Raw genomic sequence first — 19,495 nt, 5'->3', positions numbered from 1 at the left:
TCACTGTTGACCCACTGCTCAGAAAATAAAAAAGTTTCCTTTTAAAATAATACTGCTCACTGATAATACATCTGGTCACCCAAGAGCTCTGATGGGAATATACAATGAGATTCGTGTTGTTTTCATGCCTGTTAATACAACATCCATTCTGCAACCTGTGGATCAAGAAATAATTTTGCTATTCAAGTGTTGTTATTTAAGAAATGCATTTTCTTAGGCCATACCTCCCATGGATAGTGATTCCTCTGATGGATTTTGGCAAAGTAAGTTGAAAACCTTCTGGAAAGGATTCCGCATTCTAGATGCCATTAAGAACTTCACGATTCATGGGAAGGGGTCAAAATATCAATATGAACAGGAGTTTGGAAGAAGTTGATTCCAACCCTCATGGATGACTTTGAGAGGTTCAGGACTTCAGTAGAAGAAGTAACTGAAGATGTGGTGGAAATAGCAATAGAGCTAGAATCAGACATGGAGCCTGAAGATGTGGCTGAATTGCTGCAATCCCATGATTAAAAAAATTATGGATAAAGAGTTATTTCTTACAGATGAGCAAAGAAAGTGACTTCTTGAGATGGATTCTACTCCTGGTGAAGATGCTGTGAAGATTGTTGAAATGACAACAAAGGATTTAGAATATTACATAAACTTAGTTGATTAAGCAGTGTTAGGATTTGACTCCAATTTTGAAAGAAGTTCTACTGTGGATAAAATGCTGCCAACAGCATTGCACGCTACAGAGAAATCATTGGTGAAAGGAAGAGTCAATCGATGCAGCACACTTCAGTGTTGTCTTATTTTAAGAAATTGCCACAGGCACCCCAGCTTTCAGCAGCCACCACCCTGATCAGTCAGCAGCCGCCAGCAATGAGGCGAGAATCTCCACCAGCAAACAGATTACATCCTGCTGAAGGCTCAAATGATGGTTAGCATTTTTTAGCAATAAAGTATTTTTTAGTTAAGGTATTTATATTGTTTATTTAGACATATTGCTCTTGCATACTTAATAGACTACAGTATAGTGTAAACATAACTTTTATATGCACGGGGGAACCAAAAAAATCATGTGACTTGCTTTATCACGATGTTTGCTTTATTGCGGTGGTCTGGAACTGAACCCACAGTATCTCTGAGATATGCCTGTAGTTGTTAGAAAAGATAAGGAGAAATATATTATACCAGAATTACCTATCCTTCTCAGGAGCAGTTGCAACAAACTGACAGTAGCTCATAGTGCATATAATAAAAATGTTTGTGGTCATTTTATATGAAAATATCTTTATATACATTTTGACATATTCTTATCACATAGTACATCTAATTAGAGGTCTATGAGAAGATGTAGAGGAGTAAAAAGATGAGAAACACCTGTTTTTCCATCATTACAAGATAATCATCATTAACATTTTTTTTTTTTTTGGCTGTATGTGGGCCTCTCACTGTTGTGGCCTCTCCCGTTGCAGAGCACAGGCTCCGGAAGCGCAGGTTCAGCGGCCATGGCTCACGGGCCCAGCCGCTCCGTGGCATGTGGGGTCTTGCCTGACTGGGGCACGAACCCGCGTCCCCTGCATCGGCAGGTGGACTCTCAACCACTGTGCCACCAGGGAAGCCCATCATTAACATTTTTATGTACACCTTTCTATTCTTTTTAGGCACATAGATGCATATACAATATGGTATCATGTTGCCTAATCTACTTTTCTTTTCATGGGTATACTATTCTTATTTTATCCACATTTAAATTTCACCATCAAACACTGAGCTCAAGTATATGCTGGCCATATGTTCAGATATTTGAAATAAAGATAAATGGACAGATGGCTTTAATGGTTTAATATGTTAAGCATTGCACAATATTCAACAATTAGAGAAAGTCTAGGGGATGGTATAACCATATACCTTTATATATTTAGGGCCACAAGTATACGGACAAGCCCTACAATTTGAGGAAAATCCTGCTCAGGACTGAACAGAGAGGTCCTTGGTTGCCGACGGACTCTCCCCTTGACTTCAGACTTGAGACAAACCAAGGAGTCTGTCAATATACAAAACCCACTGAATTCAGGAGAAACAGGAGCAATAGGATAGGTATTAAGGAATTGGTTCTTGCCAATTAGGATTGTGGTGGCCAGTCTGAAGCGAGCAGAGTTGGCTGGAGGCTGGAGATGTTGCAGCTCTAGTCCAGAACAGCAGTCTAGAGACAGAATGGTTAGTGCTTTCTTCCAAAATTCCCAGTTTTCCAAACAGGTTCCTAGGCTGCTTTCCTCAAACAGTGCTAATCTACTTTTAAGTGCATGATCTTTTACTTCATTTTTGTAACTTCAGTTCCTTTATATCACTATCAGAAATTACTCATTCAGACTACTGTTTCTAAAACCTTGTGTTTCCCCCTGTTTTAACTAGTATTAAGAGCTACAAGGAAAATTCTTGTACATACTTCTGCATTCATATTCTGAATTATTTCTTGAATTAATTATAGTTTAAATTACTGAGTCAAGGGCAATGTGCATTTTTAAGACTTTTGATGCATTTTATCATATCACAGTACATTTAATTGGCCTAGAATGCTTGTGAGAATTTATGAATAAATAAATGAACATATGAAAATAAAAATATCTGTTACATTGCCATGAGTGTATAAGAATTCTTTTCTATTACAAAGAATGAGTGTTACCAGTTTAATTAAAAACAAAATTCATAAGATATGACTATAGAAGCAATTCATCAATTTTACATGGCTGTTGCGGTAAATTTCACCTAGTATTAGAAATATTTCTGTCTTTGAAAATCCTTGCTTAGCATTGTTTATTGCTGCTGTGAAGAATACAGGGGAAGAGTTCAGGTGTGAAATTTGTCTTTTCAGGATGGTCATCTAGAAATGCCTGTTTTAGCCCATCTTGATGGCATTGAATTCATATTTTAAAGTGCGTGTTACAGAATTCCTTAAGAATGTCTTTTCCTGCTATTTTAGGATTTCTGAGGTACAATATTATCTATTCATTTCTACAGTTGAGTATATAAGAAAGCCCTTCTTTCCTCTGTACTCATTCTGTTTCATTCTAATCCACTATTTTTAAACCCTTGTATCATACTCTTCTTTTTAGCTCAGTTCAGACAAGTGTATTTTTGATTTTTAATTGAAGTGGGTCTTCTTTAGCTTGGCTTTTACTAAATACGTTAATAATGGAAACATTAAAGTTTTAGCAGAAGAGTTTTAAATATAACAGTGAAGTTATAATTTCTTGTCTGTGTAGGACTTTACAGTTTGTGAAGAGCTTCAGAATAGAAAAAAGAACATGAATTACCTTGAATACAGTTAGCAGTTAGTGGCTGGGTGGTCTTTGGGAAGACATTAAATTTCCTTGAGTATGCTTAGCATAGAGTACGTGATGAATAAATAGAATCTATTTTTATTTTGTATCCTATTTTGCCTCCAAATGACCTATGAATTGTTTTATCCCTGTTTTACAATTGAGGAAACCAAGGCACAGTGCATTTTAGTGATTTGCATAGGGTCATTTAGCTAACAAACATAAACTGAGATCTATATTTTTGTCTCCAAAATAAGCATTTTTTCATTCTATACCACTTTTTTTTTCTCTTAATGCAAGGACATAAGAAATAAATCTTTGTCCTATATCATGAGAATGATATTATTTCCCACATCATGTGGAAATCTGATTCCGCACATGCATGGCACAGAGTAGGCTCTCAGTTATATAAATGAATGAAAACCTGTATGGTAATATGGTTGGCTTCAGTCTTTTGTAGGGAGAGATTTGTATATTAAGACCGCAGTGCTGATTGTGTCTGTTGAATGTGGTATTCAGGGTACCTACCTCTTAACGTTGTTGTTAGGATTAGATGATGTCATAGATGTAAAGCATTTAGAAAAATGCCTGGCACCTTAAACATTCAATAAATGTTAGTTCTTACTAGTATGTGAATGATTTTAGAGTGAGAAACCTTTAATATATATAGGATTATAGTTCACCTAGTTATTATCTGTTATATATCATGTAATTAGTTTTAATAGACTTTTTCTGGTTCATGTTGCTATTTATTTGTAATTTCTTTAATATATCTTTTAGGACTGAAAGAGTTGTCCCCACCTCCTCTAAATCTCAAACGTTTATACAAAGAGACATTAGAAATTGAACCCATATTGATAATCATTTCCCCGGGTGCTGATCCTTCTCAGGAACTCCAAGAACTTGCTAATGCTGAGAGAAGTGGAGAGTGTTATCATCAGGTCAGTACATATTACCCTGCTGTTTTTGCTACAGCTATTGATCTTCCTGTCATACTTGATTCTATTAGTGAAGCAGACATTTTTTGTTGCGGTGTGCCAACTAATGTCCCTGGAACGTGTCCACATCCTGATCCCCAGAAGGAACTTTGCAATTGTAATTAAGTTAAGCATTTTGCAATGGAGAGGTTATCCTGGATTATTCATTTGGGCCCAATATAGTCATAAAGGTCCTTTTAAGAAGGAGGCAGAAGAGGCAGAGTGAAGGAGGGAGATGTGAGGAAGCAGAGGTCAAAGAGGTGAGAAGTTGCTGTGCTGCTGGCTTTGAAGATGATAGAAGGGGCCACAGACAAAGAAATGTAGGTGGATTCTAGAAGTTCGAAAAGGCGACGGAAGGATTCTCTCCTAAAGCCTCCAGAAAGAACAGCCCTGCAGTACTACCTTTATTTTCGAACCCTGACACCTTGATTTAAAAATAGATCAATAGAAGAGTGGGACTTCTAACCTCCAGAAGTCTGATAATATATTTGTCTCATATAATACCATTTTGTCCTGAGCTAAATTTCTGAGTTTTAGTTTGTTCAGATTAGCACCTCTTTTTCAGTTCAGTTGGCATGTAAGTCTGAAAATGAATTAATTTACCCTCAATTTTTGACATGTGAAAAAAATAAATCTTTTTCATTGGGAAAATAATTAATAATGATTAAAAAACCAGAATACTTTCACAGCAACCAAAAATTGACAAGTAGGAATGTTATGAGGACTATAAGTAGAAGATAGCAAAATAGCAGAGAGTTAGGCTTAGTTGTACAGGTTTTGCACTAACTCTAGGGAGTTTCATTCAATCCTAGTTATAGTGTATTAATATATTAGGACAATATTCAATTGTCAGTGAGATGTCTTGAGGAAGGGGAGCCCTCTTCTATAGGCTGTATCTGTTAGCAGTGATATTGGCAGAAAGATAAAACTATTTGCACTCATTGTAAGTTTGACTATATGAATTTCTAGACTTTTGTGTACTTGCAAAATTTTTTAATATTGTAAAACCTTTAAATACAGACATATTTAGTCATAAATCTCCTGTTATTTTAAAGTTTTTGTTGCTATGCTGAATGTATGTCCTAAGGATAATAATATATTCTTAATGCAAAAAATTAATTTTCATTTCAAGAAACTGTTTTTTTTTTTTTTGATGTAGGGGCTAACCATCTTCTTGACATTTCCTGTTGTGCTTTTTAAAAATGTTTTTCTTTTCTTAGAGTATATGTTTTCTTCTAAGGTTTCATGAACGTTTAAGCTCTTTTCATACAACTTATGCCTTATAGAAAATTTTGAGTTCCTACTTTCAGCTACCATTTCAGTTCAGCAAACTACTTATTCTTTTTTTTCCCCTCTGATTCTGTTGTACATGCCTTCAACTGTTTCAGGGTTTTTTTTTGCATTTTAATAATGGCAAACTAATACGTGCATCTAAACAGTTCAACCAGTATTTGTTTTATCCCTCCTATTTGCTTAGTTCTGGGTTAGATCTTGAAAATTAAAAAAAAAATCAATATATGAGTATTTATTACCTGTTTTGTTACATGCTTTTGTATGCAATGAATTAGACGCGTGGTTCCCACTCTCAACAACTTTATAGTCTAATTGAAAAGCAAAATCAATACTTGTAAAAGTCAATTAAAAAACAATGAAATGCTATCTTATATTCATTATGAAAAGAGAGATTGCTGTGGTTTGAAGTAGTCTATAACAGTATTCTTCAAAGTGTTTTGACTATGTACCCAATAAAATATTTGAGCCAGGACTCTCAGTAAATGTGTTTCTCTCATATATACAGAGACAGATATAGCTGTACTGATACTTAAGTATTATATATATTATCCTTAAAGAGACATATGGAGGAGTTTAAACTTGGTATAGTAAGTAGCATGCAACCAGTTTAGATCCTTGACTAAAACTTCTTTATAGAATCCTAGACTTAAGTAGACTTAACTAGTCTATTCATTTAAATAATACAGAAATCTTATATACTGAATCTATTTTCTAGGGTGTTTCGGCTTCTGCTTGGATGTTTTCTATTTTATAAAGTGGCCTAGCCTATTACATGAGTGTCCTAAGTGCAGATAGACTATAGGGATTGGAAATACAGGAATGGAATTCCAGTGAGACCAGGATTCTCCTTCCCTCTTCCTCTCCCATCTCTTCTTTTTCTCCCCTCCCCCTTTCTTCTTTTCTCTCTCTCTCCTTCCTGCCTCCTCTCCCTGAAAAAGAATAGAAGAGCAGAGGGCTAAATGTAGAGTCTTGAGGCCCAACATGTTAGGGTCTTCTAGACAATGAAGGGCTAGGGAATTACGCAGTTCAGTGGACCAAGTAGCTTGGGAGCCAAATTTGTGCAATGTTGGAGAAATTTTTTAAAAAGAGAAGCAAATTTCAAGGAAGTGATATTGTTAATGTTTAATCCCTCAAAGAATACAACAAGACAGTAGTCATAAAAAATTATGTTTTTAAAGGTCCATGTTTGAGAGAGTAAGAATTGCAGGAACTAGTGGGATGAGGAAAAAAAAAACTATTCAGTAATTCTTTATACTGTTCTATAACTTTCAGACCTGTAATGTTAGTACCTTTACTAAATAGAATAATATTAAAAATCTACCACTGATGTAAGGACAAAAACAAGACAATTGTTGGAAACAGCAAGAGTCTGATATTTCTTATTAAAAGTTTAAAACCCTGATTACAGTACTTGAGTTAGTTCAGTATGTATGGCAGGATAATTTGAAAGTCTTCTGTTACAACATGTTATCAGATCTGTTTTTTTTTAGTTTTGTTATTTATTTTTGTTTTTGCAGGTTGCCATGGGTCAAGGCCAAGCTGATTTAGCAGTTCAAATGCTAAAAGAATGTGCCCGAAATGGAGACTGGCTCTGTTTGAAGAACTTACATCTTGTGGTATCTTGGCTGCCAGTTCTGGAAAAGGTAGATTCAGATCAGTGTGGTGCGAATAATATCTAATATACTCAATTCAGTAATCTCCCAGGAACATCAGTATTAAAATATGTCATGCACGATTTATGATGTCTTTAAAAAAATTAGTATTTGTTGGGGAATCATTTAAAATCTGTTATGTATTTTCTCCTTAAATATATGTACATTTGTACAAACCAAAATGGATCTTTTAATAAGAAATCTATAAAACACTTCTTTAAAGGCATTTAGGGGAAGTCAAAAAATTAATCAGGACTGAAGGGGAGGCTTAGAGAATTTTTTCAGACGAAAAATAGGGAAATGTTTTAAAGAATTGTAGAAGACCTATTTATAACATTAAATTTTCTTTATGCTTTTGTTCTGTTGTATCTGTATGAGGAGAAAAGATGTAGAGGAGTCAGAGAGAACTACTACAGAACACTTCCTAGGTGCTAAGGAGGCTGGATGTAAATGGAAGCAATCATTTTATTTAACAGAAGTGGGCCCAGGACGAAAAAACTTTAAGACAGAACAAATTGATGTGTAGGTTTAAATGCAAACCTAGAATTAAGTCTAGTGCTTATTTAAGAAGAAAGATGAATATGGGTTTGGGCTGTCATAGATGACACTGAAGACAAGATGTTCCTTGAAGACTATATGTGATTTAGCTAAGTGTAGGGGGAAAAAAAATTGTGGTTAATTCTAGCAGCACAAGTAGAAACATAGTGGTGGGAATGTGCCTGCCTAGTACAAAGAATGAAGATGTCCTTGAATGTCCTGGAAGGGTCAGGCAGAGCAATGTGGGGCAATAGAGTTAGATGGCTAGGAAGGGGCAAGGTTATGGAATACCCTCAAAATCGTGCTGAAGTGCTTGGAATTTTTGTCCTAGGACACAGAGTCAAAGGAGGTCCTTAACAAGGGAGTTAATAATTACTTAATTAAATTAATCTGGCAGAAGTTATTCAGAATAGAACCAAACAGAATAGAGTGGGAGGCCATAGCCTAGTTGTAGTATGTTGAAAATTTGTGTAATGTGTTGAAAATAAATTGGCAACTATAGCACTTTACATAAAACATGTAAGTAGTTAAATAATCTTTGATGAATGAGTTAATGACTAAGTGAATGAAGTGATAGACCATGATGACTTACTACTTATCAAAAGAAGATGTAGGGCTTCCCTGGTGGCACAGTGGTTGAGAGTCCGCCTGCCGATGCAGGGGACACGGAATCGTGCCCCGGTCCGGGAAGATCCCACATGACGCGGAGCGGCTAGGCCCGTGAGCCATGGCTGCTGAGCCTGCGCGTCCAGAGCCTGTGCTCCACAACGGGAGAGGCCACAACAGTTAGAGGCCCGCGTACCGCAAAAAAAAAAAAAAAAAAAAAGAATATGTAGATTTTGGAACTGAGATATATAGGAATATTCAAGTAATTCCATTATTACTACAGTTTTCTGTAAAAATCACAAATGTATAAAATATAAAATTTATGTCAGATGAATTACATATGTTTGGAAACATAAGGAATACTTGTGAATACTTGAATCCTGCTTTCTGTTCCAAACAATAGATTGATAGCTATTAATCTATGTAAAATATAATTACAGTTATTATTTTGGAATCAAATCTTAATTAGGACTCTTTGAAGAATATATAGGGTAGATTATATTATAAAACTTTTTTAAAATTTTTAAATGTTTTGCTTTTCTTTTGGGAAGTTTGGATGAATTGTTTGGATATAAATTTATGTTTATTTTAAATTCAACTGTATCACAAATGTATTGCTTTTTTAATCTCTTTTTAACATATGCTAACCCAAAGCAAAATTTTATTCCAATTTTACATTTAAAAATTATTATTAGGTATAGAAACATTTTATAATTTACAATTTTAAGGAAGCACAATGTTTTCATGGCAATTCTCTTGCCATTTTTTGTCATCTTTACATTTCATACTATAATAATGAATTTTAGTATTAGACATATTTATTAAGATAATTTTTAGACTTCACTCTCTTTTAGAGCTATCAACATTTCTTTTGTCACTCATTCATTCATTTAGTCATTCATTTTACAAGTGCTTGCTGAGTACAGAAAAAAGCCAGGAATAGTCCTAGGTGCTGGTTACGTATAAAATTTGTACTTGCTCTCGAGGAGCTTGGTTTAGAAGAGACAGACCACATTAATAACTATACAGTCGTACAATGAGTACTGCAGAAAGGAATTTACAAAATACCATCAGTGATTAATGTGCTTGGGATTGTGGTAGTGAAGAGTCGGAGAAGATATTCTCCCAGAACATGATATTTGAATTATATTTTGACAGATGAGTAAGAATTTGTCAGGTTACAAGAGAATAACAGGCAGAAAGAATATGATGAATAAAGAGACAAGAGATAAAAATTCGAATAAGTGACTAAAGCATACAGCACAGGCAGGTGAATTTGAATGGTGAATTTTGGATATTATAGGCTATAAGACACACTAAAAATTGTACTGTAAAGGAATCGATATTATAACTCTGTGGAAGTGTGATTTGAAGAAGTGAGAACCTGAAGGCCTGAAGATGGCTCGTAGTTTAGGCATCACGACTATAGCTAACACTTATTTTGTATTTACTGTGTGTTGGGCACTGTGTTTTATACAGTCCTATGAGGGTAGGTTATTATCCTTGCTTAGAGAGTTTAAGTCAAAGAATCCAAGGTCACACAGCAAATAAGTGGCAGAATTTGGATTTCAACCCAGTTGGCCCAGTTCTAGATCCAAGTTCTTACCTATTTCACTAAGCTAGGAATAGAGAAGATGAAAATTTAGAGGAAATATAATCAGAACATTAAGAAACATATCAGAATATCATGGAAAGATTTTAGTAAGATAAGTACTTATTAATAATATATTTACAAAATGGAAATTTGTGTGTATGTTTAAGTAGATTTTTATTCTTGTTGTTTTTATAAACAAGGAATTGAATATTCTTCAACCTAAAGATACCTTTCGTCTTTGGCTCACTGCAGAAGTTCATCCCAACTTTACTCCAATTTTATTACAGTCAAGTTTGAAGATAACATATGAGGTAAGAAGATTTAAAACTTGAAACGTGGGCTTCCCCGGTGGCACAGTGGTTAAGAATCCGCCAATGCAGGGGACGTGGGTTCGAGCCCCGGTCTGGGAAGATCCCACATGCCACAGAGCAACTAGGCCCGTGCACCACAACTACTGAGCCTGCGCTCTAGAGCCCGCGAGCCACAACCAGAGTTCGCGTGCCACTACTACTGAAGCCCACGTGCCTAGAGCCCGTGCTCTGCAACAAGAGAAGCCACTGCAATGAGAAACCTGCACACCGCAACAAAGAGTAGCCCCCACTCGCCGCAACTAGAGAAAGCCCACGCGCAGCAACAAAGACCCAACACAGCCATAAATAAATAAATGAATAAATAAAATTTATGAAAAAAATAAAAACTTGAATCACTAATTGTGTAAGTGCAGTAATTTAGCATGCCTTCTAAAGCTCTGTAGACAAAAAGCACTCAAAAACTTTTGTATATTTAGATGAAGTATATACATAAATAATATATTTGTAAAATTACATTTATATTTTTCTTTTAAATATTATTTAATATCATTAATTTTTTGTTTTTTTATTGTAGTAAAAGACATAATGTAAAATTTACTATCTTAACCATTTATAAATGTACAGTACAGTAGTGTTAACCATATGTACCTTGTCGTATAACAGATCTCTAAAATTTTTTCATCTCACAAAACTGAGACTGTATCCACTGAAGAGCAACTCCCTATTTCTCTTTCCCTCCACCCTTTGCAACCACCATTGTACTTTCTGTTTCTGTGAGTTGACTACTTTATATCCCTCATATAAGTGGAATCATGCAGTATTTGTCTTTTGGTGACTGGCTTATTTTATTTGGCATGATGTCCTCAAGGTTCATCCATGTTGTAGCATATGACAGCATTTCCTTCTTTCTTAAGGCTGAATAATATCCCATTATATGTGTGTACTACATTTTCTTCATCCATTCATCAGCCCATGGACATTTAGATTTTCTACCTCTCGGCTATTATGAATAATGTTGCAATGAACATGGGTGGGCAAATATCTCTTCAAGATCGTATTTTCAGTTTTTTTGGATATATACCCCGAGTGGGATTGCTGGATCATATGGTAATTCTATTTTTAATTTTTTGAGGAACTTCCATACTGTTCCACTGTGGTATACCATTTAACATTCCCACCAATAGCACACAATTTCTCTGATCCTTACCAACACTTGTTATTGTCTCCTGTATTTTTTTTAATAGTGGCTGTCCTAACAGTGTGAGGTGATATCTCACTGTGGTTTTCATTTGTATTTCTCTATATTTAGTGACGTTGAACATCTTTGTATACGCTTGTTGGCTATTTTTATGCCTTCTCTGGAGAAATGTCTATTCAAGTCTTTTGCCCATTTTTAATTGGATTTTTTGTTGTTGAGTTGTACAAATTTCTTATGTATTCTTCATATTGACCCTTTATCAGATATAAGGCTTACAAATATTTTCTCTCATTCCATTAAGGGTTCCTTTTAACTGTGTTGATTGTTTCCTTTGCTGCGTAGATGTTTTTAGTTTGATGTAGTCCCATTTGTCTGTTTTTGCTTTTGTTGCTTGTGCTTTTAGTGGCATATGCAAAAAAATCATTGCCAAATCCAATGTCATGAACCTTTTCCCCTGTTTTCTTCTAGGAATTTTAGTTTCAGGTCTTAGGTTTAGGTCTTTAATGCATTTTGAGTTAATTTTTGTATTAGGTGTAAAGTAAGGGTCCAACTTCACTCTTGCACATGGATATCCAGTTTTCATATCATAGCTAAGTTAGATTTTCAGTCTTTGTTTCCTTCTTTCGTTCATTTGTTCCCTTCACCCATCCATTCATCCATACATCTATCCATCAGTCCATCCTTCTAACGTGTAATGCTTGGCAGATCCTTCCCAAACCTGATGCATCCAAAACTCTATGTGTTTGTAATGATATTGTGGAACTCGTCCAAGTCATAATTGAAATAATAATAAGAAACTGAATTAAAACTTTTAAAAAACTGGTTTAAAACGTTCTGCTTGCATTTTCTCTCAACTTGTAGAATATAATCTCATATAATCTCTTGTCTGATGAAAAATATCTTATTGGTGTTTATAACTACCTGTTATTTTTAGATCAGTACTTCCATTTTCCATCTGAAGGCATTAAGTCTCATGTAAGGAAGAAAAAGGCTAAGGATTAATCCAAGGAATGCAAAAATGATTTAATATTTGGAAACAAATTAATTGAATGAATGTCAATTATAATGTCTAGTAAAAGAGAACTTCTCCAGCCACTCTCTCAGTATACTCTTTTACTAAACTATATTGCAGAACTGGATTGTACAAGCCCTGAAGGCAAGGGCTATGTTTTTTCTTGCTTTTTTTTTCTTATAATATGTGGCATGTAGGAAGAATACATTTATAAATTTAAATATTTATAAATAAATATTTATTTCAATAAATGAAGAGTTAATATATATCAGGGGAACTGTTCCTTGAAAATTTTAACTTAATGTGTAGCCTCTTCCAGTATCCTTTTTTAGGAAGTAATTAGATTATATTTTTATGGAAATTTTCAGTTTCATTTAAGTTACTGGTGAATTTTTTTCTATTTCTTAAATCAATGTAAATGATTTTAACTATTCCAGGAAATAGTGCAGTTCATTATGTTCAAAATTATTACTATATGTATGTACACATATGTACACACATGTTTTATTGTATTTAAAAATTGTGGAATCTTCATTTTATTGTTTGTTTCTTCTCTTTTTGATGAGTTGCTGGAGTTGTTTTTAAAAATTTATTACATTGAATCTGTAGATTGCTTTGGATAGTATAGTCATTTTCACAGTATTGATTTCTCCAATCCAAGAATATGGTATATCTCTCCATCTGTTTGTGTCATCTTTGATTTCTTTCATCAGTATCTTATAGTTTTCTGAGTACAGGTCTTTTCCCTCCTTAGGTAGGTTTATTTCTAGGTATTTTATTCTTTTGGATGTGATGGTAAATGGGATGTTTCCTTAATTTCTCTTTCTGATCTTTCATTGTTAGTGTATAGGAATGCAAGAGATTTTCTGTGTATTAATTTTGTATCACACAACTTTACCAAATTCATTGATGAGCTCTAGTAGTTTCTGGTAGCAACTTTAGTGTTTTCTGTGTATACTGTAGTATCATGTCATCTGCAAACAGTGACAGTTTTACTTCTTTTTCAATTTGGAATCCTTTTATTCCTCTTTATTCTCTGATTGCCATGGCTAGGACTTCCAAAACTACGTTGAATAATAGTGGTAAGAGTGGACATCCTTGTCCTGTTCCTGATCTTAGAGGAAACGTTTTCAGTTTTTCACCATTGAGAATGATGTTTGCTCTGGGTTTGTCATATATGACTTTTATTATGTTGAGGTAGGTTCCCTCTATGCCCACTTCCTGGAGAGTTTTTATCATAAATTGGTGTTGAATTCTGTCAAAAGCTTTTTCTGCATCTCTTGAGATGATTATATGGTTTTTATTCTTCAGTTTGTTGATGTGGTGTATCATATTGATTGATTCATGAATATTGAAAATCCTTGCATCCTGGGATGAATCCCACTTGATCATGGTGTAATATCCTTTTAATGCATTGTTGGATTTGGTTTGTTATTATTTTGTTGATGAGTTTTACATCTATGTTCATCACTGATGCTGTCCTGTAATTTTCAGAGAAAGGCAAATATCATATGTTATCACTTATATGTGGAATCTAAAGAAAGGGTACAAATGAACTTATCTACAAAGCAGAAATAGAATTATAAAATAGATAACAAATGAAGACCTACTGTATAGCACAGGGAACTCTTCTTTTCCCATATATATGGGAAAATAATCTAAAAAAGGGTGTATATATGTATATGTATAACTGATCCACTTTGCTGTACAGCAGAAACTAACACAACATTGTAAATCAACTATACTCCAATAAAAATTTAAAAAATAAAATTAAAAAATAGAAAAAAATTTGTCACAAATAACCAATGTCATACTTTCTGATTTACTTTTTCTTATTAATTCTTTTCTATTCACTGAATTTCCTGCTCTTTTCATTATTTTTTCTTCCTTATGTTTTCCTTAATTTGTACTGGATTTCATTCTTCCTGATTTCTTATGCTGAATGCTTAATTGATTTAATTAACTTGAATTAATATTGAAATTATTTTAAGTCTGAATTTTCAGTTGAATATATATTTTACCTTATCTCATAACTTGACATACTAGTGTTTCTGTTTTGTCATTTTCTAATAATCTTTATTTGTATATGATTTTCTCTGTAATTGTACATGATTTATTTATTTTGCATAACCTTTAGTATAGGGTCTTAAAACAAAAAACAAACCAAAAAAAACCCTAAGTGGTTGTTCAGTTTCCTTAGTGCTCAGAAAATTTTGTCTGTTCTATGAAAAATTTTGGTAACTGTTTCATAAACAAAACATTTTCATTTAAAAGTGTACATTTGGAAATGCACTTAGTAAAAAAAAAATACTTAGGCCCTTTTTCTTTTAATAAAACAAAAGTTTTTATTTAAGAGAAAACAATGAAAAGGTTTGCAAAGGAAATTATTATTTTTTTGTGGCAGGCATTCTTAAAGTACTGTTCTGAATTTTTCATTAATGTTAGAAACCAGTTTGAAGGAAAAAAATACTTTTAAAACAAAGTAAGTTTTTTTTTTTTAAATCTTTATTGGAGTATAATTGCTTTACAATGGTGTGTTGGTTTCTGCTTTATAACAAAGTGAATCAGTTATGCATATACATATGTTCCCATATCTCTTCCTCTTGCATCTCCCTCCCTCCCACCCTCCCTATCCCACCCCTTCAGGTGGTCACAAAGCACCGAGCTGATCTCCCTGTGCTATGCGGCTGCTTCCCACTAGCTATCTATAAAACAAGGTAACTTTTGAAATGGATTTATTTTGGTCTTTTTCCAAGAATTCAAAAATTTTTTTCTTCCATTTTGATAATTAAAAAAAATAATTTAAACAGATTTTGGACATGTGAATAACTGTTTCCTGACTAGTACTAGTCCAATGTACAATTTCGGTTCCTGGGTTTGAATTTCTGTTATAAGCCTAGCAATGTCAGGTAATACCCACCTTAAGTAAAGTGGACTGATGTTCAAGGAAGATTAGTTGACATTACATGTAAATAGTAATTTGAAGTCCTTATGGAAATTCAGATAGTACTGGAGAGAAAGAACTGGCGTATTGAAGTCAAAAACACCTGCCTGATAATAGTATCATAATTCGTACTGTAAATGATGGTTTTGTTCCCGTAAAACACCTCAATGATCATGTAAAACTTATTTGGTTATTTTGAATATTGTTGGTTGTGTAGGGTTTCTTTTGGGGTGGTTACGCGGGCCTCTCACTGTTGTGGCCTCTCCCGTTACGGAGCACAGGCTCTGGATGCACAGGCTCAGTGGCCATGGCCCACGGGCCCAGCTGCTCCGCGGCATGTGGGATCCTCCCGGTCGGGGGCACGAACCCGTGTCCCCTGCACCGGCAGGTGGACTCAACCACTGCGCCACCAGGGAAGCCCTATTTTGGATTTTTAATTGAGATGAGCTATTAGGTATAAGGAGTTTAAAACTAGTTTTATATTTGTACGTTTTTTTTTTTAACATCTTTATTGAAGTATAATTGCTTTACAGTGGTGTGTTAGTTTCTGCTTTATAGCAAAGTGAATCAGCTGTACATATACATATATCCCTGTATCTCCTCCCTCTTGAGTCTCCCTCCCACCGTCCCTATCCTACCGCTCTAGGTGGTCACAAAGCACTGAGCTGATCTCTCTGTGCTATGAGGCTGCTTCTCACTAGCTGTTTTACATTTGGTAGTATATATAAGTCTATGCCACTTTCTCACTTTGTCCCAGCTTACCCTTCCCCCTCCCCGTGTCCTCAAGTCCATTCTCTATGTCTGTGTCTTAATTCCTGTCCTGCCCATAGGTTCTTCAGAATCTTTTTGTTTGTTTTTAGATTCATATATATGTGTTAGCATATGGTATTTGTTTTTCTTTTTCTGACTTACTTCACTCTGTATGACAGACTCTAGGCCCATCCACCTCACTACAAATAACTCAATTTCGTTTCTTTTTATGGCTGAGTAATATTCCATTGTATATATGTGCCACACCTTCTTTAGTACATTTTGAAGTAACATAAAATAAAATAGTTTAAGTCAAACTTGGTAATGGTGAAAAGTTTTTGCCTTAAAATATGTTCTCAATATGTTAAATACTGATTTATTTTATTTGTAAGGTTTTAAACAATATGTTTGTTTTTTCTCTAGTCACCTCCAGGTTTGAAGAAAAATTTAATGCGTACTTATGAATCTTGGACTTCTGAGCAAATTAGCAAAAAAGATAATATACATCGAGCTCATGCTCTCTTCAGTTTTGCTTGGTTTCATGCTGCATGCCAAGAAAGAAGAAATTACATTCCACAGGTAAGTAAGAGCATGTCTTAGATATAGTCTAAGGTGTACATTTTTTCATATTAGAATATTTTTACAGTTTAGTATAAATAGCTAGGATTACTTCTTAATTTGATTCATGATTTATAAATTTATATCTCTGATTCCATCTTCTCTGTTAATCTTCTGGACTGTATATAGTTACCTAGTTCACATGTTTTTGAATTAAAGTGTTTAGAACAATGTGTGAGCCATCATAATTCATCATTGTTAGGTATCATTTTTATGGTTAATATCTCACCCGTTCAAAAATGTTCAAAAACCGAGTTCCCATACCTGTTTTTCCTTTAGTATATTCTGGTCAATAATAGGCATTGATATCTGTTTACTTCCCTAAGTTAGAAGCATAGGAGTTGTTCTTGGTATGGTTTTCTTCCCTACTCAACTTGTGTTTAAATCCTGTTGATTCTACTTCTAAAATGTAATTCAAATCTGTACATTTCTCCTCACTTTTCTTTTCAAGCCTCATCACCTCTCACCTGAATTACTTTTCCAACTCTTCTTCCTGCTTTTTCCATTTAGCAGCCAGAATTATTTTTCTAATATGTAATTTTGATTTTTTCACTCCTCTGCTTAGCACACATCAAATGGAATTCCACTGTACTTCGGAAAAAATATGCACATTTCTTACCATGATCCAGAAGGAAATATTTGCCTATCTTTTCAACCTCTTCCCAGGCCCCTTTTTTTCTATCTGTTCTCTACACCTCAGTCACATGGGACTTCTTTATGGTCTTTTAATCCATCAAGCTTTCTCACCATAGGCTCTAGATTCTATTTTTAAACCACCAATAGAGCACAGTTTTTCATGGCCATGGCAGTCCTAGCTGGTACCATGCTCTGATCTTCTTGCCAAATGCCTATCTTAGCAAAAATTTCAGCATTCTTCCATCTTTAAATGGATGGGAAACCATCCTCTTTTTTTAAACTTTGTCTACTTCTTTTGGGATAATCTTTCCTCAAACTGCCCTCCCCATCTGCCCACCTTTTAGCCTTTCTCTATATTTCAGTTGCATGTCAAAATAAGAGCATTGGTTCTGGAGTTTCAGTCCTGACTCTAGAATTTCCTTGCTGTATGACCTTAGGTAAATTACTTTATCCCCTTGACTGTAAAATGTGAATAATGATCATATTTACCTTTGTTGTGAGGATTAAATGAAATAGTATATGTTTAGAAGTGCTTAACACAGTGCCTGGTATAGCCTATCAATAAATATTTGTCAAACCAATGAAATAGTAAATAGTAATAGCAATGTTTGTTTCATATATTTTACACACTATACTTATTAAAGGGTACGCTTATTATTTTTATTTTACAAAAGTAGGACAGTGAATCTCGATGGTAATTAACTTGAGCTTGGAAATGGGCAGGCTCACCACCTTCTAAAGCCTTTGCCCCTAATTTCTCTGACATTCATCCTTAGGTAATGTATCAGTTAATCCTGATGCATACATGAAGAATAGTCATAGTGATGCATTTTTATGAGAAAACAAAACTTACATTTTAAAAAAAAATTAGTTTTTTTTTGTTTTTGGGTTTTTTTTTTGTTTGTTTTCTTTTTGTGTGTGTGGTACGTGGGCCTCTCACTGTTGTGGCCTCTCCCGTTGCGGAGCACAGGCTCCAGACACACAGGCTCAGTGGCCATGACTCATGGACCCAGCCGCTCCACGGCATGTGGGATCTTCCCGGACCGGGGCATGAACCCGTGTCCCCTGCATCGGCAGGTGGACTCTCAACCACTGCGCCACCAGGGAAGCCCAGTTTTCATTTTTTATTGTGACACATGCACATAGTATAAATTAAAAAGCTATGAAAAAGCTTGCAAATTAAGATTTAGTCTCCTTCCTCCTTATCCCCTGCCACTCAGTTTGTATTCCCAGGGCACCTACTGTTCACCATTTCTTTGATGTCCTTCAGAGATATTATATAAATGCACAAATATATTTTATGCATTTATATGCACACTTATGTTCTTTTTAATTCAAATGGCAGCACATTATACATACAGTTCTGTACTTTGCTTTATTAACCAATACATTTTAGAGATTGTTAAATATTAGTACCCATTTAACACCTAATTTTAAAATATGATTTGTATTCATATATCCATATAAATATTTTTAGGCAGTTTGTATTGTTAGATGGGCATAAATATTTTCTTTAATCTTCGCTATTACAAAAAATATTGCAATGGATATCCCTATGATTGCTTCATTTAACACTTGTTCATGGTGGCCAATTCCTAAATGTAGAATGTTTGCTTCAAAAGATATGTGTATTTTTAAAAGTTCATGAATATTACCAAAATGCTCTACATAGAGGATATAGCAGTTCATTTTCACACAAACAAAAATATTTGAAAATGTCATTTAAAAAAACATTCTGCTCTGATAAAAATCATAAATTTAGAGGTAAAAGCAGACAAAATATTGATTGCCATTAATTGCTAGATGTCATGTCATAGGGATATGAACTCCACAAACCCTATTTTACTTCTTTTCCTTATTTGGTTTTGCTTTTTTTTTTTTTTAACAGCCAACTTTGAGAAGTAAAGATCCACTGTTAATTCAACTTAGTTTTCATTCCCTGTGTTAGTAAAAGATTATTCCTTTGCTATTTTTCATTGCGGTGCTGTGTTAACTTCCCTATTTTACACATGTATATTGTACCTCTAATACTGCATTCGATGTAATGTCAGTTTTG

At 34.4% G+C, this 19,495-nt stretch overlaps 1 protein-coding gene across 1 annotated transcript in view; it reads left to right on the top strand.

The window, feature by feature from the left end:
- Positions 1 to 19,495, top strand: part of DYNC2H1 (dynein cytoplasmic 2 heavy chain 1) — a 376,258-nt gene that overhangs the window by 220,903 nt on the left and 135,860 nt on the right. Inside the window, 4 exon segments of the mRNA XM_032639512.1 lie at positions 4,092 to 4,252; positions 7,099 to 7,224; positions 10,171 to 10,281; positions 16,609 to 16,764. Of these exon segments, the coding sequence (XP_032495403.1) occupies positions 4,092 to 4,252; positions 7,099 to 7,224; positions 10,171 to 10,281; positions 16,609 to 16,764 (554 nt within the window).

Source organism: Phocoena sinus, chromosome 8, assembly GCF_008692025.1.
Source record: "Phocoena sinus isolate mPhoSin1 chromosome 8, mPhoSin1.pri, whole genome shotgun sequence".
Taxonomy (NCBI): Eukaryota; Metazoa; Chordata; class Mammalia; order Artiodactyla; family Phocoenidae; genus Phocoena; species Phocoena sinus.
The sequence above is the reverse complement of the archived record's forward strand: the minus strand, read 5'-3'. Positions and strand labels throughout refer to the sequence as shown.